This window comes from Lycorma delicatula, chromosome 4, assembly GCF_047948215.1.
Source record: "Lycorma delicatula isolate Av1 chromosome 4, ASM4794821v1, whole genome shotgun sequence".
Lineage (NCBI taxonomy): Eukaryota > Metazoa > Arthropoda > Insecta > Hemiptera > Fulgoridae > Lycorma > Lycorma delicatula.
This window is the reverse complement of record NC_134458.1, coordinates 19,701,240-19,720,643: the sequence shown is the minus strand read 5'-3', so window position 1 is coordinate 19,720,643 and position 19,404 is coordinate 19,701,240. Positions and strand designations below refer to the sequence as shown.

The window sequence follows — 19,404 nt, the reverse complement described above, 5'->3', positions numbered from 1 at the left end:
CGCACATAAAATTATAATGCATGTATACTGACATTTTTTTTCTACCAAACTGAAACGTTTGGTTTAATCACGACATGTAAAATGAAAATTTTATTAAAAACGTTGATACGTCGCATTATCTTATAAATCACCCTTGTAATTTGCTAACAAAAACGTCGTTGGTTAATTCAAGGATAAATGTAACAGCGTACCAATTGTAGAATTTACTGGCCTGAGAGCCCAGCTTTATACGATTAGGACGAAACTGGAAAGGTAGACAAAAGGCGAAAGGCGTGAAGAAAAACGTAAAAAATAAAATTACTCTCGCTGACTATAAAGCTTGTTTGAGAGAGCTCTGATCAATGGTATATCGCAACATGAATACGTTTCGATCTTGAAAGCACATTATCCACACCTTTTTAGTTAACAAATTGACGATATGTAATTATGACGATAAAAGAATCGCAATCGATAAAATTAATACGGTCGATTACGGGCATAAATATACGCCGTTAGAATTGAGAAGGTTAGTAGAAAGTGTCATGCTTAACCAATCGGCTGTCTAGTGTTGTAATAAAAAAAAAGGTATAAATTTATATTATAGATTTTCTAATCAGAAAATTCAAGATTTTGTTTCTTTTTTTCTGTGACATTCCACATTTAATTATTACCATTATGGTTACAAGAATCCGTATCTTTAGTAACATATTTATGCATTGAAGATGTAAAAAATATTATAGGTGGTAAACTAGAGCTCGATGATAATGTAAAACATCTATTATTAATGTTAAATGAGCGAAAGTTACTTTTTAAAATTAACGATTTATTGTATGTGATTTTGAAGAGGTGCTCAAACCTCTAGTTTGTTATCGTTTTTTTAGTAAAGATATTTTTTTCTGTTCATCCTATCAATATTAAATAAATCGTAGATGGATATGTTTGTTTTTATCTATTGAAAGGTGTTCCGATCACGTCGAGCCGTCCAGTGCTGCGATCTAGTGGGTGCTAACGCTAACCGGAAAGTTAAGTCGTACTAGCATTCTATGTTAGAATCCCGTTCAGTGCGGTTGCATGTTTCATTTCGTCGGGATGGACAATAGTGTAACTCATAGTTACTAGCATTCAGCGCTCGAATCTGATCCAAGGCGGTCACGTCATACTCTTAGTCCGGATGGACTCCATTCTTTGTTCGGATGAACGCTAGTGTTAATGTTTTATTTTTTATTTTTATATGTCAAGTTATACGTAGTTATGTCAAGTTATACAAGACAATAATTCATTAAACCATTACTCAACAAACAACAAGGCGTTGTCTTCATTCATCACCTGTGAAAATACAGTCCAACCTCGCTCTAAAATCTACCATCGTTTCATGATGAATTGTCGTCTTATCGCGATAACGTGTAATTGAACATTTAATAGATAACTTTACACGTATAATTAAATTTAATAACGTATAACTTATACTAATAAACTAAGCGTTCGTATGCACTTTCAGTCCGGATGGACATGTTCGGACAAAACAGATAACACTCTTCTATTAAACGTTTTATCGTCAAAAATAGTTTATGATTTTTAATTATTTTAATAGATGAAAAACATAAAAACTGTTAAGATACATTTTTTAAGCATAAGAAATCACGAATGGTTGGATTATATACTCGGGGACAGGTTTCACCTAATATTTTACAAGAAAATAATTAAGCTTTGTTTATAGACCATATTGATTCATATATCGTTAGTTCATATCGTTTTTCATCTAGATGTTATGATAAGGTAGAAATTTCCTATTAAGTATTTACAACTGTTTTTAGTTGTAATACTTCAGAAAAACATTTCTAACCATTGGGTTAGCAATTTCTTTCTCTGGTAAATATATAAAGGTTAAGAATTTGGTTTATTGTTTGTTATAATTTAAATATAACAAATAAAAACATTATAATCGTTTATACGAATATATTATTATGATCGATAAAATATAAGCGATATCAAAATTTTATTTTACTAGTTATAAATAAAATCACTCCATTTTTTGTTACTTTTTTTGTGTTTTTTTTTTTAAATTAAATATTGTATTATTCCAAATAACGGTGTTTTAGTATTTATTCTTTATATAAAATCAACTACTTATGTATTGCTTTTCATTTAATCTAATGTTAATTCTTTTATTTAATAGTGTCTGTATTTATGTTTCTTATTTGTTTATGCGAATGTAATATTATGTTTGATAAGCGGTTTCAAAATTCTGTTCTGCTGTTATAAATAAAATCAACTATTAATGTATGGTTTATCATTTAGTCTAATATTATACTATTCCATTTAACTGTATTAAATACGATTATATACTATTAAATAATCAGCTTTATTTTAACCCTTAACTTACCTGGCGGGATCATTTTTGACCCCAAATGTTTCAGTTGCACTGTCATTTATCGTCTACTCACCAGTGGCACCTGGGGTCTTGTCTGACCCCGCCAGGCTTAAAGAGTTACTCTTCTAAGTGTTGTGAAGTTTGTTTTTTTGTGTGAAAATATTGTTTATATTAATTTATCTTGAATGCAACTGTGTGTTTGTTTTATATAACTAAGAAATAGGAAACTAAGAAACAAGATACTCTTCAGTCTGATAGATAAAAGCCATTTTACAGGAAAGTTTTTCTAACAATGAGGAGATTTCTGACACACCTAACAGTCTGGAGGAAAGTGAATATGACACTGAGTCTGAGAAGTTTAGTGACAACACTACGAGGTCCCCACTTTCGTACTGTCCGATGAAGAACTATCTGAAGAAAAAAGCTTTGATGGTAATGCACCAAATCCTGACCAGACATCTCAAGTACAGTCAGTTCCTCAAGAACCTGATGAAATTCTTGTTCATGAAGAACTGACTAGGAAGCGAGTGGCTGTCGTGTGTGTACTTGGACGAAGAAATACAAAAATTATGAAGAAAATGATTCCTGCTTTCAGATGGAGTTTGGATCTCTGATCTACTTCTCGAACTCGTGCTCATAACATTATTTCCAAGATTCTCGGTACTGTAGGAAACGCACGAAACAATAAACCAGAAACACCTCTACAATCATGGCATTTATTCATTGATGATAATATGATAGATGAAATGGTTGAACATAACACAGGAACAGAAAGAAATCAAAGTGATCAGTTGGTAGCAATTTTGGGATTTACAAGTTTGTTGAAAACTCAACATCTAATTACTCATGCGGATAGTGTACTACCGTAGATGAGATGTTGGTTCCTTTCAGAGGAAGATATAAATACAGAGTTTACATGAAAAGTAAGCCAGTCAAATATGGTATTAAGATATTTATATTATTGGATGAAAGAACAAGTTACTTTGTCAACTTAGATCTTAAAGACCTATCTACTGTGAAACCAATATCCTAATCCAAAAAAAAAAAACACTAAGGCCCACTTTGGAGGTTTTCAATCTTGTGCAGCCCAATGTAAGCTCAAACAGAAATGTTACAGGAGATAACCACAACCTCTTCTGTTGAATTAGTGGATGAGCTCAAAGAACAAGGTCTTACTTAAGTAGGCACAATGAGGAGAAACAAGTTAGGAATTCCAAAAGGCCAGCTGGTGAGATGTTTGCAAATGAGCAATCTTCCCAAAGAGCTGAAATATACACTCAGGAGAATCTGCAGCCCATCAGAAGAGCTTCAACCACCTGCCATCTCAGATCTTCCTCGACCCAAAAGACAACGGTGTCACCTGTGTCCTCGTAATCTAGATAAGAAGTATTTTACTTCATGCTCTAAGTGCTTCAAAGGGGTTTGCAAGGATCATTGCAAGCACGAAGTAATCTATGAAAGCTGGGAGGATTGAAAAAGGTATGTAAAATAAATGTTATTAAAAAACTCCAATTGTTATAGCCTACATTTACCATAACGAATACATAACAAATACATTGTCTGAAAACTCTTTTGTATTTTGAGGGAATAAGAACCACTTATGTAGAGTATAAAACCAGAAGATATTAGAAAAAATATATTAAAATAAGTTTTTTATCGAGTTTTTAAAAATACTTGCAGAAAATTCTCTGAATTGATAGAACGTTTTCATATGTTTTTAAAAAAAATAATTTTATGTTTAAAAATTTCAAACTTGTATCAAAATGTAAACAATACTTGTAGAAAAAAATCAATTGAGTGTTTTTATAACCATGAAATAATTGGGGTCAAAAATAATCCCGCCAGGGTATGAGAAGTACCTGGAATCCGCCAAGGCAGTAAAGGGTTAAAACGGCTTCTTTCTTTTTACTTTCTTTGCTATCATTATGCTTAAATAGAAATTGCATAATTATCCAATTTATTCTACAAGGGGAGGAGAAGATGAATAAATAAACACACTGTTAATTGAGTAATATTTTTATTATTCTAAAAAGTTATAAACGAATAGTAATGAAAACTGACAGTTTTGAATCAATTTCAGATTAGATATTTTTTTTAGGATATACGTGATACTTGGACATGAATTTGTTGAACTGTTTTAGGATTATGTTGTAGCAATGTACACGAAGAGTCCATGCTCTTTCTGCCAACTCTCGTTACTTTCTAAAAAAATCGCTGTATTTGTAGTAGTTCCTGTTCTTGAAAAACAGTTAAAATCTATTGTTGAAACGAACCATCTCTTCCACATGTACGAGTTTTCAAGGAAACAGATTGAAATGAGGTCCATCCTAGTCGATGCGAAAGAGCACCACCTGGTTTATCTCCGACACATAGTCCTCGTTGAGATGTGGTACGTTTTCCCGGTGTACTTGCTCACAATTTCGTTGATTGTCCCGGGTTGAGCGAGATGAAGGTTGAAAAAGCGAGCTTCACATTACCTCCGACAAGCTGTTGCTTGTAGAAGTCCAACACATACAACCATTTGTCTGCGAATACAAACATGTTCCCGTTGGGTCGTTGATACAGCACGTCAACCTCTTGGAACGCGCCGCGGAGAAACTTCAACCGGTCGGTGACATACAGCATCGTTTTGTAGCTTTTGGTACCGTGTTTTTTCGTCATCAGCAATGTTTATTATACACAGCAGTTCCTTGAAGACGATGTAGAGTCTTCCCTTGACCGTCAGATATTGGAATTTACAGCCACCATTCTCTTCTTTCACCGCGCATATGTCGACGACGTCGGGGCTTTAGTTTAAATAACTTTCAAACAAAATAAAATTTAAAAAATATTATTGTATAAAATAATAATTATTAAAAAATTATTACAGAACTAAAAAATTGTTAAAAAGATATTAATTAAATAACCAAAAAATTGTTAAAAGATTTATTACATAAAATTAAAAAAATATTTACTTTTTTTTTCCACCAACTGAAACACACAGAAACACAAAATGTGTGACGTGTATTGTAAGTCCAGGTATTGACGGTGGCCCTCCTGCAACACACTACGCTGCTGTTCCGTATCACATTTCGCAGCAACACAGGTTGACTAACTGCCACCGATCGTTGTACAGCCCCGACGGCGTGTACGTAGAACACTGTTCTTGCAGAAAATCGCACCGGTATTGCAAAGCAAGTTTACAGTACGAAACCAGAGACCGAGAAGCGATGTCCTGAACAGGTGGTCAAACTGCTCTTACGACGTGGGGGGAACCCCGATGAGTTACGTCCTACGGGATTATTAAAAGGGGGAGTCAACTGCCATGGTATCCTAGGTCGATTGATGTGGTGCTTAACGGAGGTTCCGGTGTCCTCGGGGATGCTTAAAGAGGGAAGGAAATAAGAATATTGGTATTGTGAAGACGTTCTTTTTAATTTTTGTGTTTTATTTATTGTTTTTATTTTAATATCAGGGCCCTCCACACCCTGTAAATGTTTTTAGTGTGTTTTAATCTATATATCTTTTTGGTGTATGATTAATGGATATGGACACGTAATTTAGTGAGTTTCGGACGACAGACTGTTTAGTTATTTCGATTTTTCGTTTTTTTCCTATACTGTAGTATAGGAAATTGGTCGTATTTAACTTAGTTATTAGTTAAAATTATTCTAAGTTGAAAGACAAGACAGTACAAGTGTGTGACGTCATTTAATTGTAGTAAAGAAGGATTTTGAATATTTTTTGCATTCGAGGCGAAAATATTCGAAGTCCTAGCCGTCTCAATTATAAGGGGGATTCCTTTTTTACATTTTTCTGGCTACCCGTTCCTTCTAGACCCAAATCCTCTCTGAGCTCCACCGATCCGGGCCTCCTCTCTCTTGACTTCCAACCCAAAAAGCCCCCAAAAATACCTTTCCCAAAAAAAATCCTTTCCCGGCCAAATCCTTTTGTTTCTAGACATTTAACGTCATCTCCGACCGTTTGAACCCTTGTCCCAAACCCCCTCAAAAAATTTCCGATCACATTTTTGGACTCATACCAATTACCTTCGAAGACATACTGTGTCTTCGAAGACGAAGACACCGCGTTTGCGGGGAGGTCCAGTCGAACGAACACATGATGTTCGACTTCCCAGCTCTTGGGGGGGCCAGATCTCAGGCTACCCTGGAACTTAGAGGCCAAGGGGAAAATTGGCCACTCATAAGCGGCGAGTCAATGTGGCGTGAGCCGCATTGTCGGACCGTGTGGGAGTTCCTTGACGCCGTGTTGCTTTGTTCAACCGGCATCAGTAGTTTAAGGGATTTAAGACTCCTACCGCTTGCTGTAGGTAACTACCCTCGAGAAATTGCTGGCCATCGGGTAAATATAAATATAGCTCCAAGTGCTGTAATATGGTAGACAACAGGTACTTGCTGGTATTCAGCGACCTAGGCGTGGCAGAACATTGCTGTCCTTGACGGAATAAATTTGAATTAATTGACAAGTCATATATTTTAATATGTAGACGGGGTGGGCCTACCCATTTTAGTAATATATGAGAAGTGAGTGGTGGGAAACGCAAGCGAGTGGTGTAGGGCACCACGCTTATTTTGCTCACGCAGTTAGGTAACCTCTTGGAGTTAATTAGGATATTGGTCACTAAACCGTTTTGAGGCACAGAAGCCGTTTGTGGCACGGACATTCGGTCTTATGCTTTAGGGCGACCGAATGGGATGGTAGTGGGAGAAATGACAGACAAACCAACGGGTAAATGACCTTAGTAGATGCTCGATAACTATATAAAAAATAATTATGATGACGATGATGATGATGATAATGAAATGATGGTGGTGGTGGTGACGGTGGTGGAGGTGGCGGTGGGGGATGGTGGTGCTAAGCCTACTGAAATCGAAGTGGCACAGGAACTGCCTGAGTATAATAGATTGTAATTACTCTTACAGAAAGTAACTCTGATCGGTGCCTCTTATACCTCGAGATTTTACATCTGCCAAGCTACAAGATAGCGTAACGTAACAAATATTTGTACTTCATTCCGTGCGAAACAGAGTATTATACATTTTATCGCTCTTCAGCAGGAATAGTCAGTGAAAATTCGTCCTATAATAAACCGAGCTCGCGTTTCTTGTAAAATTAAAAGGATAAATTTCTTGTTGTTTAAATGAGTTCTAAATAAATAAATATGAAACAGACCAGACTTTATGTAAGTTTTATTTTTAGCTGTTAATTATAAAATTATAACAACTGAAGCTGTGTTGTCTTCTTTCGTTAGCTAGAATAAAATATTTTAATACCTCATTTTTTAGCCTCTATTTTTTTTACCAGTTAATGAACTGATAAATCATTATTAGTCATCTGTCATTAAGAAGAAATTTCATTACTACAAAGCGTCAAAGTATAAGAGTTTTATAAATCATTTAATGCAGTATCTAATTTTAGATAATAAGCTAAGTTTTGAATTTTCAACATTATACAAAAATAAACAGGAAATGATAACATAACGATAATTAAACGACTGTATGACAGTACTAATAAATCACCATTAAGCGGATTTTTAAACACTCTTGTCTTATAGGATAGTAACTCTTCGTTCAGAACGGTATGTCATATTTAATTTATTGTTTAATGCACTACGTTATTTCTTAATTTTATTTATCGATGTATTTAATTTGAAAGACTTTTTCATCATTTTATGAAAAAAACTGAGTTTATCAATGAAAGGTACATAATTGTGGTAAATGCTTATACCGATTTAATATAGAAACTGTTTTTTACCTCAATTATTAAAACCCAAAAAAATATCCGTGCTTTGTAAGAATGTTAAATACTTTATCAAAAAAAAATGCTGAAGGAGGAAAACGTCTCATAGGTAATAATAATTTAAACGTTGTGAAAATCTACAACGATCATTTTTAAAGGGAAGGCTGAATTAATAACATTTTAATACTTCTTTGTTCTCAGTTTTTTAAATCTTGAATATTTTTTTCATATTATTTTTCATCTACTCAAAACTTGTATTAAAATAATATTAATGAAAATATTCTTCCCATATCGATAGTTATATATATATGAATAACGAAGATAATCATATTTTTTTCTATTATTACCAGACGAACTGTTAGAAATAGTGTATATCTCACTATTATGTAAAGTGATAACGTCTTTTACGTTTATTCCCGATAACTACGAAAACTAGTGAACCGATTGTCACTAGATTTTTAACTTTAGCTTTCTTTTGACCCCCGGAATATTTTCCGCATTAAATCTCATCGATCTATTCAAATCATAAATAAAAAGAGGTATAAATAAATAACTTAGAACTTCTTTTAGTAAATTTAATGCCGTCGCCTATATCGATAGATATTGCTTATATCGTTCGTCATTGTCGATATCGAATTCTTCAGGCGGTTATTATGCGATTTACTAAATTTAACGCCATCGTCTAGAAAATATTGATTTGTATTACTATCGTAATATACATAAACACTTATGACGACTAGTCACGTATTTAACGACGTCGTTATTCATACGAATCAATTTATCTTATACGGTAAGTTGTAAACAGCGGTTACTCTGACGGCAACAGCCCAAACATAATTACTAAAAAGTTATTTCCAATTTTTAAGGATATATAGGCAAATAGCACCGGCGAAGCCAGCACGGGGTTTGCCGGCATTCGTATAAGATTAAGTCTTGCGCAGATCAGAAGTTTGCTCGTTTCAGCAAATAAAGCTGAAGGATCTATCGTACGTTATTCGATTAGAAAATACAATAAAACAAAGTTATTCATCGCCCTATGTAAATAGCAAATTGAAAACGAGCTTCGATACAGATAAGGGATTACAGGTAAGGGATTTATTTTCTGGGAAAAGACTTAAAATTTATTTAAGTCAAACGATTAATTACGTCTGCGTTACATTTCTTTATTAAGTAAGGAATAGTATTCCTTCACGAAGTAATATTTTTTATTAGTTTGAGGAAGTAACAGAAAAGAGTATCGGTTTTATAATCTTAGTGCGATTTAATGGAAATTAAGCTTTGTGAGCGTGCAGATTAGTTATTCGTATATATTCGTATAACCGAAAGAGATACATTAATTTGTTGTTGAACACTATTCATCCCGATATTTATTTCGACTATGGTACACGTAAAGCATCTGAGTTACAAACGGTACTAATTTCAGTCCCTTTCACTGATAGTAATGATGTTTATTAAACAGCCAGAATAAAGAAAGAAAAGAATGTCGTTTGTTTTTATAGGGTTTAATATGAAATCTATTTGAAGTATCAAGGCTTCAAATCAAGGCTGATGTTTAATCTTATATTTTCCACAGGAAAATCAGTTCGCTCATCATTTTCCTCATTTAATCGGGTATGAGAATTTTTATTTTTGAAAATACCTATTTCATTTTCGGGAACGGCTTGTTACCTACGTCGAGCCGCCTACAACCGTTACGGGTTGTAGGCGTAACGGGTGTGAAAGACACTTTCCTAAAATATCTTTCACACCCGTTACGCCTATGTTTAGGAAGTCGTGTTTAGAAAAGATTAGAGCGCTTATTAATCTTGGTATTGCCTTAAACGAAACGTCACTGAAAATGTTAAATTTTAAAAAAAACCTGATTTCGGATATCCGAAACCTTTTTTGGGTATCGTACGAAGGATTCACGAGTACGAGTATAATATGTATTCGCATATGAAACAAATATTTTAGATAGTTTTTGAAAAAATCACTGTTTATTAAAACAGTGACGCACAACAATAAACGCATTAATATTTTATTAAAAACGTGCAAACCTCTTTAGATAAATTCGATTGTTTTAATTTTTTCAAAATAGCGATCGTATAACAGCAATTTCTTTTGCATTCGGCTTACGCCGCCGGCTAATAATAAAAATTTATAATTTTTTAATACAGATATTGCAAGGATTTTCACGAGGACACATGTAGAACGGAACCGGGGATTCTTGTTTGTAAATCCTGGATCCGTATCCCTTGTTCAAAGAGTTTGAAATTTTACAAAAAAAATGAATATATTCTTAATCCCTTTTTCAGCCGTAAAAATCTGAACTAAGTTTCTAATGGATGTAGAGATCGGTTAATTTTTAAACTTATCACAATAAGTTAAAAAGTTACTCATCTTCGATTTAAAGAAACCTATATATAGCGTTTAAAAGTTAATATTTTAACATAATTACACTTGCTAATTCGTATCCTTTAAATAAGCCTACTTGATTTCATGATAATGTCTGGGCAGGTGTAAGAGATATGTCAGTGCTTGAGAAATTGCTTTTCATTCCTTAAATTTGAGCGAGGAAAAATTCCTTTCTCGGTAAGAGCTTACCATTTTTATTGAAATATCTCCTTGTCGATTTTTACATTTTTGTCTCTTCCTGTACGGGCTGGACGTTAATAGGTCAGAAAGTGAAAACATATACGTTACCGGTTTCGTTTAAATCTGGGGCAATTTTCAGAACAATCGGTCACTCTTTGAAACGATCCAGAGTTCAGTCCGGTCGTACGAGAATAATAATCGCCATAAGAATAACGGTTTTAATCGAACCGACACGAGTCAAAATCCAAAAATGATATTCACCGGAAAACGATAAAGAATTGTTCTAAGAAGTCTTAGAACAAATTTTAAAGTTATCCGCACTCTTAAAAATGTAAGGTTTTATAAGTTATTCTAACTTTTGCGGTTTCAACATAGATTTTTTATGTTAACTTATTACTTATGAAATGTAATAATCGTGATGCAAGCGGACACATGTAGAACGGAACCGGGGATTCTTGTTTGTAAATCCTGGATCCGTATCCCTTGTTCAAAGAGTTTGAAATTTTACAAAAAAAATGAATATATTCTTAATCCCTTTTTCAGCCGTAAAAATCTGAACTAAGTTTCTAATGGATGTAGAGATCGGTTAATTTTTAAACTTATCACAATAAGTTAAAAAGTTACTCATCTTCGATTTAAAGAAACCTATATATAGCGTTTAAAAGTTAATATTTTAACATAATTACACTTGCTAATTCGTATCCTTTAAATAAGCCTACTTGATTTCAGGATAATGTCTGGGCAGGTGTAAGAGATATGTCAGTGCTTGAGAAATTGCTTTTCATGCCTTAAATTTGAGCGAGGAAAAATTCCTTTCTCGGTAAGAGCTTACCATTTTTATTGAAATATCTCCTTGTCGATTTTTACATTTTTTTCTCTTCCTGTACGGGCTGGACGTTAATAGGTCAGAAAGTGAAAACATATACGTTACCGGTTTCGTTTAAATCTGGGGCAATTTTCAGAACAATCGGTCACTCTTTGAAACGATCCAGAGTTCAGTCCGGTCGTACGAGAATAATAATCGCCATAAGAATAACGGTTTTAATCGAACCGACACGAGTCAAAATCCAAAAATGATATTCACCGGAAAACGATAAAGAATTGTTCTAAGAAGTCTTAGAACAAATTTTAAAGTTATCCGCACTCTTAAAAATGTAAGGTTTTATAAGTTATTCTAACTTTTGCGGTTTCAACATAGATTTTTTATGTTAACTTATTACTTATGAAATGTAATAATCGTGATGCAAGCGGTTTTCAACCCTTTGGAGAAGGGGATAAATTTAAAAAAAAATCGACTCTAAAAAATTACAAGGACGCGTTTTTAACACCCGTATAATAATACTTTTTAAACGATTTTAATTTTAATTTTTTGAATAGATTATTGCTATAAAACATACTATACTGTACGAAATGGTATGAAAAATCCCTTCCAATAGCCGATAATGTGTGCGATTTAAAATGAAAAAGTATTCTTTTTTTAATAAGAATAGTACATTTTTTCTTGAAAATTTTATTATTCAATATTAAAATAAACGTGTATTAAAGTCGCATAAAATCTGTGAAAATAGTAGCGAGTATTAAAAGGTTATTTATTTTTAATTATGCTTTAAAAAGTATAGAAATTATTAATCGATTTACATTATTTTTGAGAGAATTACTTTCACGAAAAAAAATATATGTAGAAAGCTTAAGTATTCTGCATAATCGTAAAATATAAAAATTCTATCAAAACGATTCGAAATGTTGAACTTCTGGTTTGAAATTTTTCACGGTAGAGGTTCGTGCCTTTGAAATACTTAGGTAGATATACTTAATAAAATACTTTTTAAATAAAACTTTTACGTTACCTGTAATCCTCCTTTGCGAACATGTTTGCTGCGGTTCCGTGACAAGCACCACTGTTATCAAATTTTGAATGTGACCAAAATTTTTTTGTCATTGGTGGAAGTCCTAACGAGATATAAAATTGTTCTGCTCTCTTTGCCATCGATTTTACAGTCCAATTAAGCGCTTTTATTTTGTTATCCAAGTTGTATTTTGAATCTTCGTACGGCAAAAGTATGTCGATAAGGGAATCCCAGTTTTGAGACCAAAGATTTCCTGAACGTAAAGATTTTTCATTAAACATTTAAAATAATTGAACACAACATTTATTTAGACGTATCGTTACATATACTAAGTAAAATATCTGTTTATAGAACGATTCACGAAGAATATAACAAACTTTCTGGATATGTTCTACCGGTGAAAATAAAGAAGAAAGTTCATATATACATAGGTTCGGAAACGCTTCGTTAGCGAGTGTCGGCTGGCGAAAGATTTCGTTCTGATTTCTACATCTTCGTTAAAGTAAAGACTATAAATCGTGGAAACCAAATTAAGGGATAAATTTAGCGGTTTTGTATGCAATCTTGCCTGAAAATTAAAAAAAATTCTAAGAACTGTATGTTTAGTAGTTTTTGAGAAATCTGGGGTAAAAAGATCGGGATCGATAAACTTACTATTTTATCTTCGGCTAAAATAACCTTGTCAAGCAGCTAGTAAACACATAAAAGTTTTAAACAAAACTTGTAGAGAATTTGACTCCGAGAAAAATGATATAAATACAGTCTGTAAAACTAAATACAAACGTAAGAATTCCGAAGTTTATTAAAAACGCAACATATCAAAATGTAGTAGGTTTTATGTGGGTATTAAAGGGAAAAAAATTCAATATTACAAATCAAAAGAATTAAATATTTTAGAAAAGTAAACGATCAAAATTTAAAAAAAAAATCAATAATCAAATAAAACTACTGCTAAAAATCACAAGCTACTGTAGCTGTTCAAGCTACTCTAAAAATCAAATAAATATACTGCTGAACGGTAAGAACAACAAAACCTAATTCAGCACATCATAGTATCACAGGTATTAGTATCAGAAGAATTTCTTACCGCACTGGTTTAATACAAAGTAAGATAGGGCGAATACTTCGAAAAGATGAACTCCATCCTTTTAATCTACAAAAAGTACAAAATTTACTTTCTACAAATCTTCTGGTGCCTTTAAATTTTTTTCAATGGATTCCAGACAGTGTTAATTAAGTAGGTTCTATTTTGTTTATCGATTAAGCCAAAGCAGAATTTTTAATTCAAAAATGTCACTAATAGAGTTCCGTAAATCCTCACAGCACCGTCAAAACCGGATACTGACAAAGATTCCACGTATTTTATTTATTTTACTTAGAATAAAATTCTCTTCAAGTTTTGTTTAACACTTTTACGTGCTTGTCACTCGTTTAATGAAAAGTTATTTTTTGTAAAAAATAAAATAATGTGTTTTTTGACATTTATCCCTGATTTCTGCCATTTATCCCAGATTTCTCAAAAAACTACTAAAAATACAGTTCTAAGAACTATTTTTTTTAAATTTTCAGGTCATATTTCATATAAAATCGCTAAATTTATCCCTTAATTTGGGTCATAAGATTTGTAATCTATTTTAACGAATGTTCAGGAATCAGGGCGAAACCTTTCGTCCGCCGACACTCGGTAACGAAGCGTTTTGGAACCCGTTTTTATATGAAATTTCTTCTTTATTTTCACAAGTAGAATATATCCAGAAAGTTTGTTATATTATCGTGAATCACTATATATTTTTACAGAAAAATGACTGAATCGGGTGAAAATTTGGAAAATGGGGAAAGGTACCTGCAAGGTTGCGGTATATGGAAAAAATAAAATAGGATGAATTTGGATATAATCATGAATTTATAAAATATAAACAGTTTCAGGGGAAAATTTGGATACGGCCGGGACACATCCCCTTCAAAAAAATAAGCATCCCTTTTCTCATAAAAGTAGATCGTATAAAACTAAAAATCACAAATTTTTTAATAGAAAAACTCAAAAAAATATTATTTAAGGATCTCGAATAATTTTAAAAGACCAAAAATTTCTGTCGTGTAACGTTCAGTTTAAAAAAAAACGGTATAAAACGAGAGACTAAACGCTACACGCGTAGTTCACGTTATTCCAGATTATAAGTCATATAAATACAAACGCTTTGTAAATTATCGATAACAAAAGAAAACCTAATTCGAAAGCAAAAAACGTAAAATAGATTTCTACTATGTTTAATATACTACGGAATTTATTGTATGAACCGGGGGACATTTGCCAGGTTGTCACGGGATAAAAAATTTATCGACGAGAGATTACAGAAAGAACAGCTGGAAATATAAAAGGAATAATAATAATAATTATAATAAAAATAATACGATGTGCTTTATAAAAACGTTTGTACGACTGCCGCTCCTCAGTTTTTAAAGGTGTTCGTTATTAAAGTCTAAATACGGAGTCCGTAAGAGTTTGTTGAGGTAAATATAAAAAAATCGGCTTTTTCTGTTATTTTCCCCTCACTGTTTTTATACACATTATTAATGTATTTTCGTTGTTTTTCCCCAAATATTCACTAGTTTGGAACCTACACCGTCCAAACACAAGACTAGAACACTTCCGCTCGGACACTGCGTGTTTACAGTAAAGCAGGACAACTTTTAGCTCGTACAGTCGTGTCACCTGTAACAAAGTTTTTAAACAATAGTTGTACGGTCTACTGTGACACGGTGACTAATGAAACATCACCTTAACTTCACAAAGAAACAGTAGTAAAATACTAACAAAATGCAGACCTTCTCTTACCGTTTTTTAACTAGGTCGCCCGAAAGCAGCCCTGCTGTACGGTGAAAAGTAACCTACAAATACTTTAAAAACTACGCTCCATACATAACTCATCTGTTTAACATATTTCACCCGATTATTTAACTTATGGTAACTTAACGATACTTAAAAAACTGAACATTATTATGCAAGCTGCCAAAAGACTACTATAACATGCAATTTTGATAATAAATAATATGTAACTATAGCATGCAATTATTATTGATAATAATTTTTGTGGTAACTGTATCCGAATAGAGCGGGTTGACCAACAAAAATATTTGGGTGTTATAATTGATGAGAGTATCAACTGGAAGGCTCATATAACTAACTAGTATGAAGGGTTACGTGAATTCAGAGCTTAGGAAATTCTATTATCTTAAATATATTTGTCCAATTTCTGTCCTTAAAACAATATATTATTCAATCATTAATTCAAAATTGCAATACGGCATTTGCTGTTGGGGAGGTACGTATATTTCTACTTTCAATCCTGTTATGATTGCTCAAAAGAAGATTGTAAGATTTATGACTAAAGTAAATAGATTTGAACCGTCCTTCCCGCTGTTTCAAAGATTGCAAATCTTACCGTTAAGGTATATTTATGTTTATCGGGTTTTGCGGATATTCTATATTAGAGGAGGTTATATGAGGGGTAATAATAGTGTTTATGCAGGCAGGCTACAAGCACAGAACCGTGTAGCTATTCCAGTTCCGAAAAACGAGGCTTATAAACGCTTCTTCATTTATCGTGCCCCAAAGTTGTTTATTAAACTTCCAGTTTTTATAACATCCGCAAATTCTCTACCGATCTTCTCCAAAAGGCTGAGACTATGGCTTTTGACGTCGCAGGATATTCAATTTCTTTTTAATTAACAAACTAAATTTTTCATTTTTCATTGACTGACACTAATTTATTAGTCATTGAATTACCGTAATTAAGTTATGAGTAAGTAAGTGTTAAATAAGTCTTTAAGTAATCGTGTAAACATCGAAGGTAAATGTCTATTATGTGTAATTTTCTTAGGTTATAAATAATTATTAAATGAATCTTTGTGTTTTTATTAGAGAAACTTGTTAGCATCCGTCTCAACTGATTAATTTAAGAACTGATGGTGACCTCAACACAGCTATGCGCTAAGGAGGCGCCTATCTTTAGTACATATACTTTTATTTTTTAAGTAATTAACGGTAATAAATAATAAAGTATTAATCTAAGTTTTTTTTGTTAGTCTCTTTAACTGTGTTTTTTTAGATTTTTTTTTACATCAAATCTAAGAATTTAATGTTAATTTTTAAGAATTAAATTTTTTTTTAATGAAAATTCATTTAACGCTACGTTTAATTAATTAAATTAGTTTAAATGTAGTAGTAATTAAGGATATTGTGATTTTAATTAACTTAAGAGAAATTTTGTAAATTAGTTTATTAATGTTAATTTTATATTTTTCAGTTATCATAGTTGTATGTTACTGTATATTGTAAAAACATTCTTTTTTTGTGTATGTATTATGGAATAAAGAATTATTATTATTATTATTTGCTCAAGTGCATCGTTTTGACGCGACTAATGCCGCCTAAAAATTCACATTTGACTCCATACATTTCCGAATGAAGTTTAGCAGCGTTTCAGCCGTACGATCCGGGACTGCATACAAAAAACACACCATCTTCTCAAAAACATCACTTAATATCCGCTGTTGTGATTTCACACGGCCGTCGTTATGTTTTCACTGACAAACACTATCAATCTACCTTTACGGTTTTGTTTACGCTTTCAATTTTCCTCTGATTACTCTATAGCGAATCAGTATAAATAATTGTTCTAGTCGATTATGCTGCTCAGCCTCATATTTAATTTGTCTCCCGAAAATTTTATTGATTTTACACCTTCGACCAGGAGTATGTAAAAAAACGGCTGTATCTAGCGGAAGTCAACTGCCTTCCACCTATGTCCCCTTTTGGAAAATTATTTTGCGATTACATTATGACATCTTGTCTCCACCTTTCATAGCTTTATGAAAAAAAACTGCATTTTGTGCCCGTCGGCATACAACCGACCGTTATGCAGTATCCCTTTCTTTCTAAGGAAGTCGACCGCCTTTCTTTACTGTCGATCGCACGGACTAACTCAATGAAGGACATCGAACCGCACAGTACGACTACCACACCTACGCAAGAATAAATTGAAAAATGCTAAGAAGATGAATGAAAAAAGTCGTTATCTTATCGCTGAAGAAACATAATAACAGAACTATCAGCACAGAACAACGAGATATTAACATCGTGTACAAATAGACGATATCAGATCGCTAACTTGTCTGTAAGCCGTACAGACCGACGCAGGTAATAGTTTTACAAAATTGTTTATTTACGATATTATTTAATATGATGATTTAAATTACATCATAATTTAATACAATTCCGAGAGAAATCACAAAAAACAGGGTGAGGGACGAACAGAAAAGACCTTAAAAATCAGTGAATCACTCTCTCTAAACCTGAAATAATGTTTTCAAAATTTTATTCGATTACCTTTCGACAGATAAAAATTGAGATCTTATGTCTCAGTTTTTTGTTTTGACTTTTTTCTCAATTTTTTTAAAATAATTTATTTTACAGTGCAATTAATACAGTTTGCTACATTACGCTTTCTTTTTGTAATTTTATTTATTATTTTTTAAAATTATTATTACGTACGTAAATGTTATTTGTTATTTGATCGTGTCGCTATAGGCATTTTACGACTTAGAAACAGATATAAAAACAACCAATCGGTTTTTTCGCTATTCCGCAAACACATGCACACGTAGGACTACGACATGGTTGAAAACCGTAGCCGTAACAAAAAGAGCTTTCTGCTCTTTTCACGCATGCGTACTTGGGAACTCACTCTCGCTCGGTTATTGCATACATATTTTTTTTAAACAACACTCCCTATGAAGACGGGCCTCTGGGTATATTTCTATTTATTAATGAACGCTGCGGTAATATTAAAAAGTAATGGATGAATATAAAATAAGGATGTGTGAGTGCGCGTTTATTTTTGTGTTTTTCTTTGATAGATTATTTTTATATTTTTAATCTATTTAATGAATAAGAGTTACGTTCTATTATCTTCATTAAAAAGTACTTTATATCGATCGTTACAAAACACTCGGTATGTTAGTATAAGGATAAGAAACAGCTGAACGCAACTCCGTACGGGAAGTGGAATGAAACTAGTAATGAAGTTAGTCGTCCAAATAACGACTCTGTTTTTATTTGTTACGAACGTTTTTATTGCTTTAAACAGTATTAGTATTAGTTACGTGAAGGGAATAATATATAACTACCGTTCTTTCTTCCTTTTTTTCAATTTTCTTAAATCGCTAAACCAAATTCCCTACGATGTAATAAAATGCGTGTTTTGTTTAAAATGGACGTTATCGGATAAGATGATTATGATAAATGTAAAAGGTGACGTTTGTCAAAAAAATAAAACAAATCCTATCGAAAAGATGTTGTATATAATGCATATTTTTACAAAGCACTAACAGACAGGAAGTCCATCTATCACGATTACAATATCACAAATCAAACTTACATGCACACACACACACACACACACACACACACACGCACACATACACACCGAGCCAGGCACTAGGCACGTGCGGACGATGTATATCACTAGAACGATGGAAAGTTATTTATGAAGTTGCCCGACTGATTTAATCATTGAAGAAGGTAAATTCTATTTTATTCATTTAAAATGCTTTAAAACTGAATCAAATTAAAATAAATTTTTTAAAACTAAAATTTCGTATCAATTCAAGGATAGAAATCATTCTTAATTTAAAAAATTGGATTTACTACGTAAAGATAACTTCTTTTAAAAGATATTAAAATGGGGTATTTGCTAGTATAATACAAAATCATGATGGAACCAAAACAGAACCAAAATTAACTGATATATTCAGATAAATGGAGCCTGCGCTACGCCGAGACCAGCTTGAGCCCGGCGAGCTCCCATAGTCTTTTTAGAGGTAATGTGCAGT

At 32.7% G+C, this 19,404-nt stretch overlaps 1 protein-coding gene across 1 annotated transcript in view; it reads right to left on the bottom strand.

The window, feature by feature from the left end:
• LOC142322577 (angiotensin-converting enzyme-like) overlaps window positions 1-19,404 on the bottom strand; it is a 90,940-nt gene that overhangs the window by 56,250 nt on the left and 15,286 nt on the right. Inside the window, exon 4 of the mRNA XM_075361652.1 lies at window positions 12,511-12,763. Coding sequence (XP_075217767.1) covers window positions 12,511-12,763 — 253 coding nt within the window. The remainder of the gene's footprint in view (window positions 1-12,510; window positions 12,764-19,404) is intronic.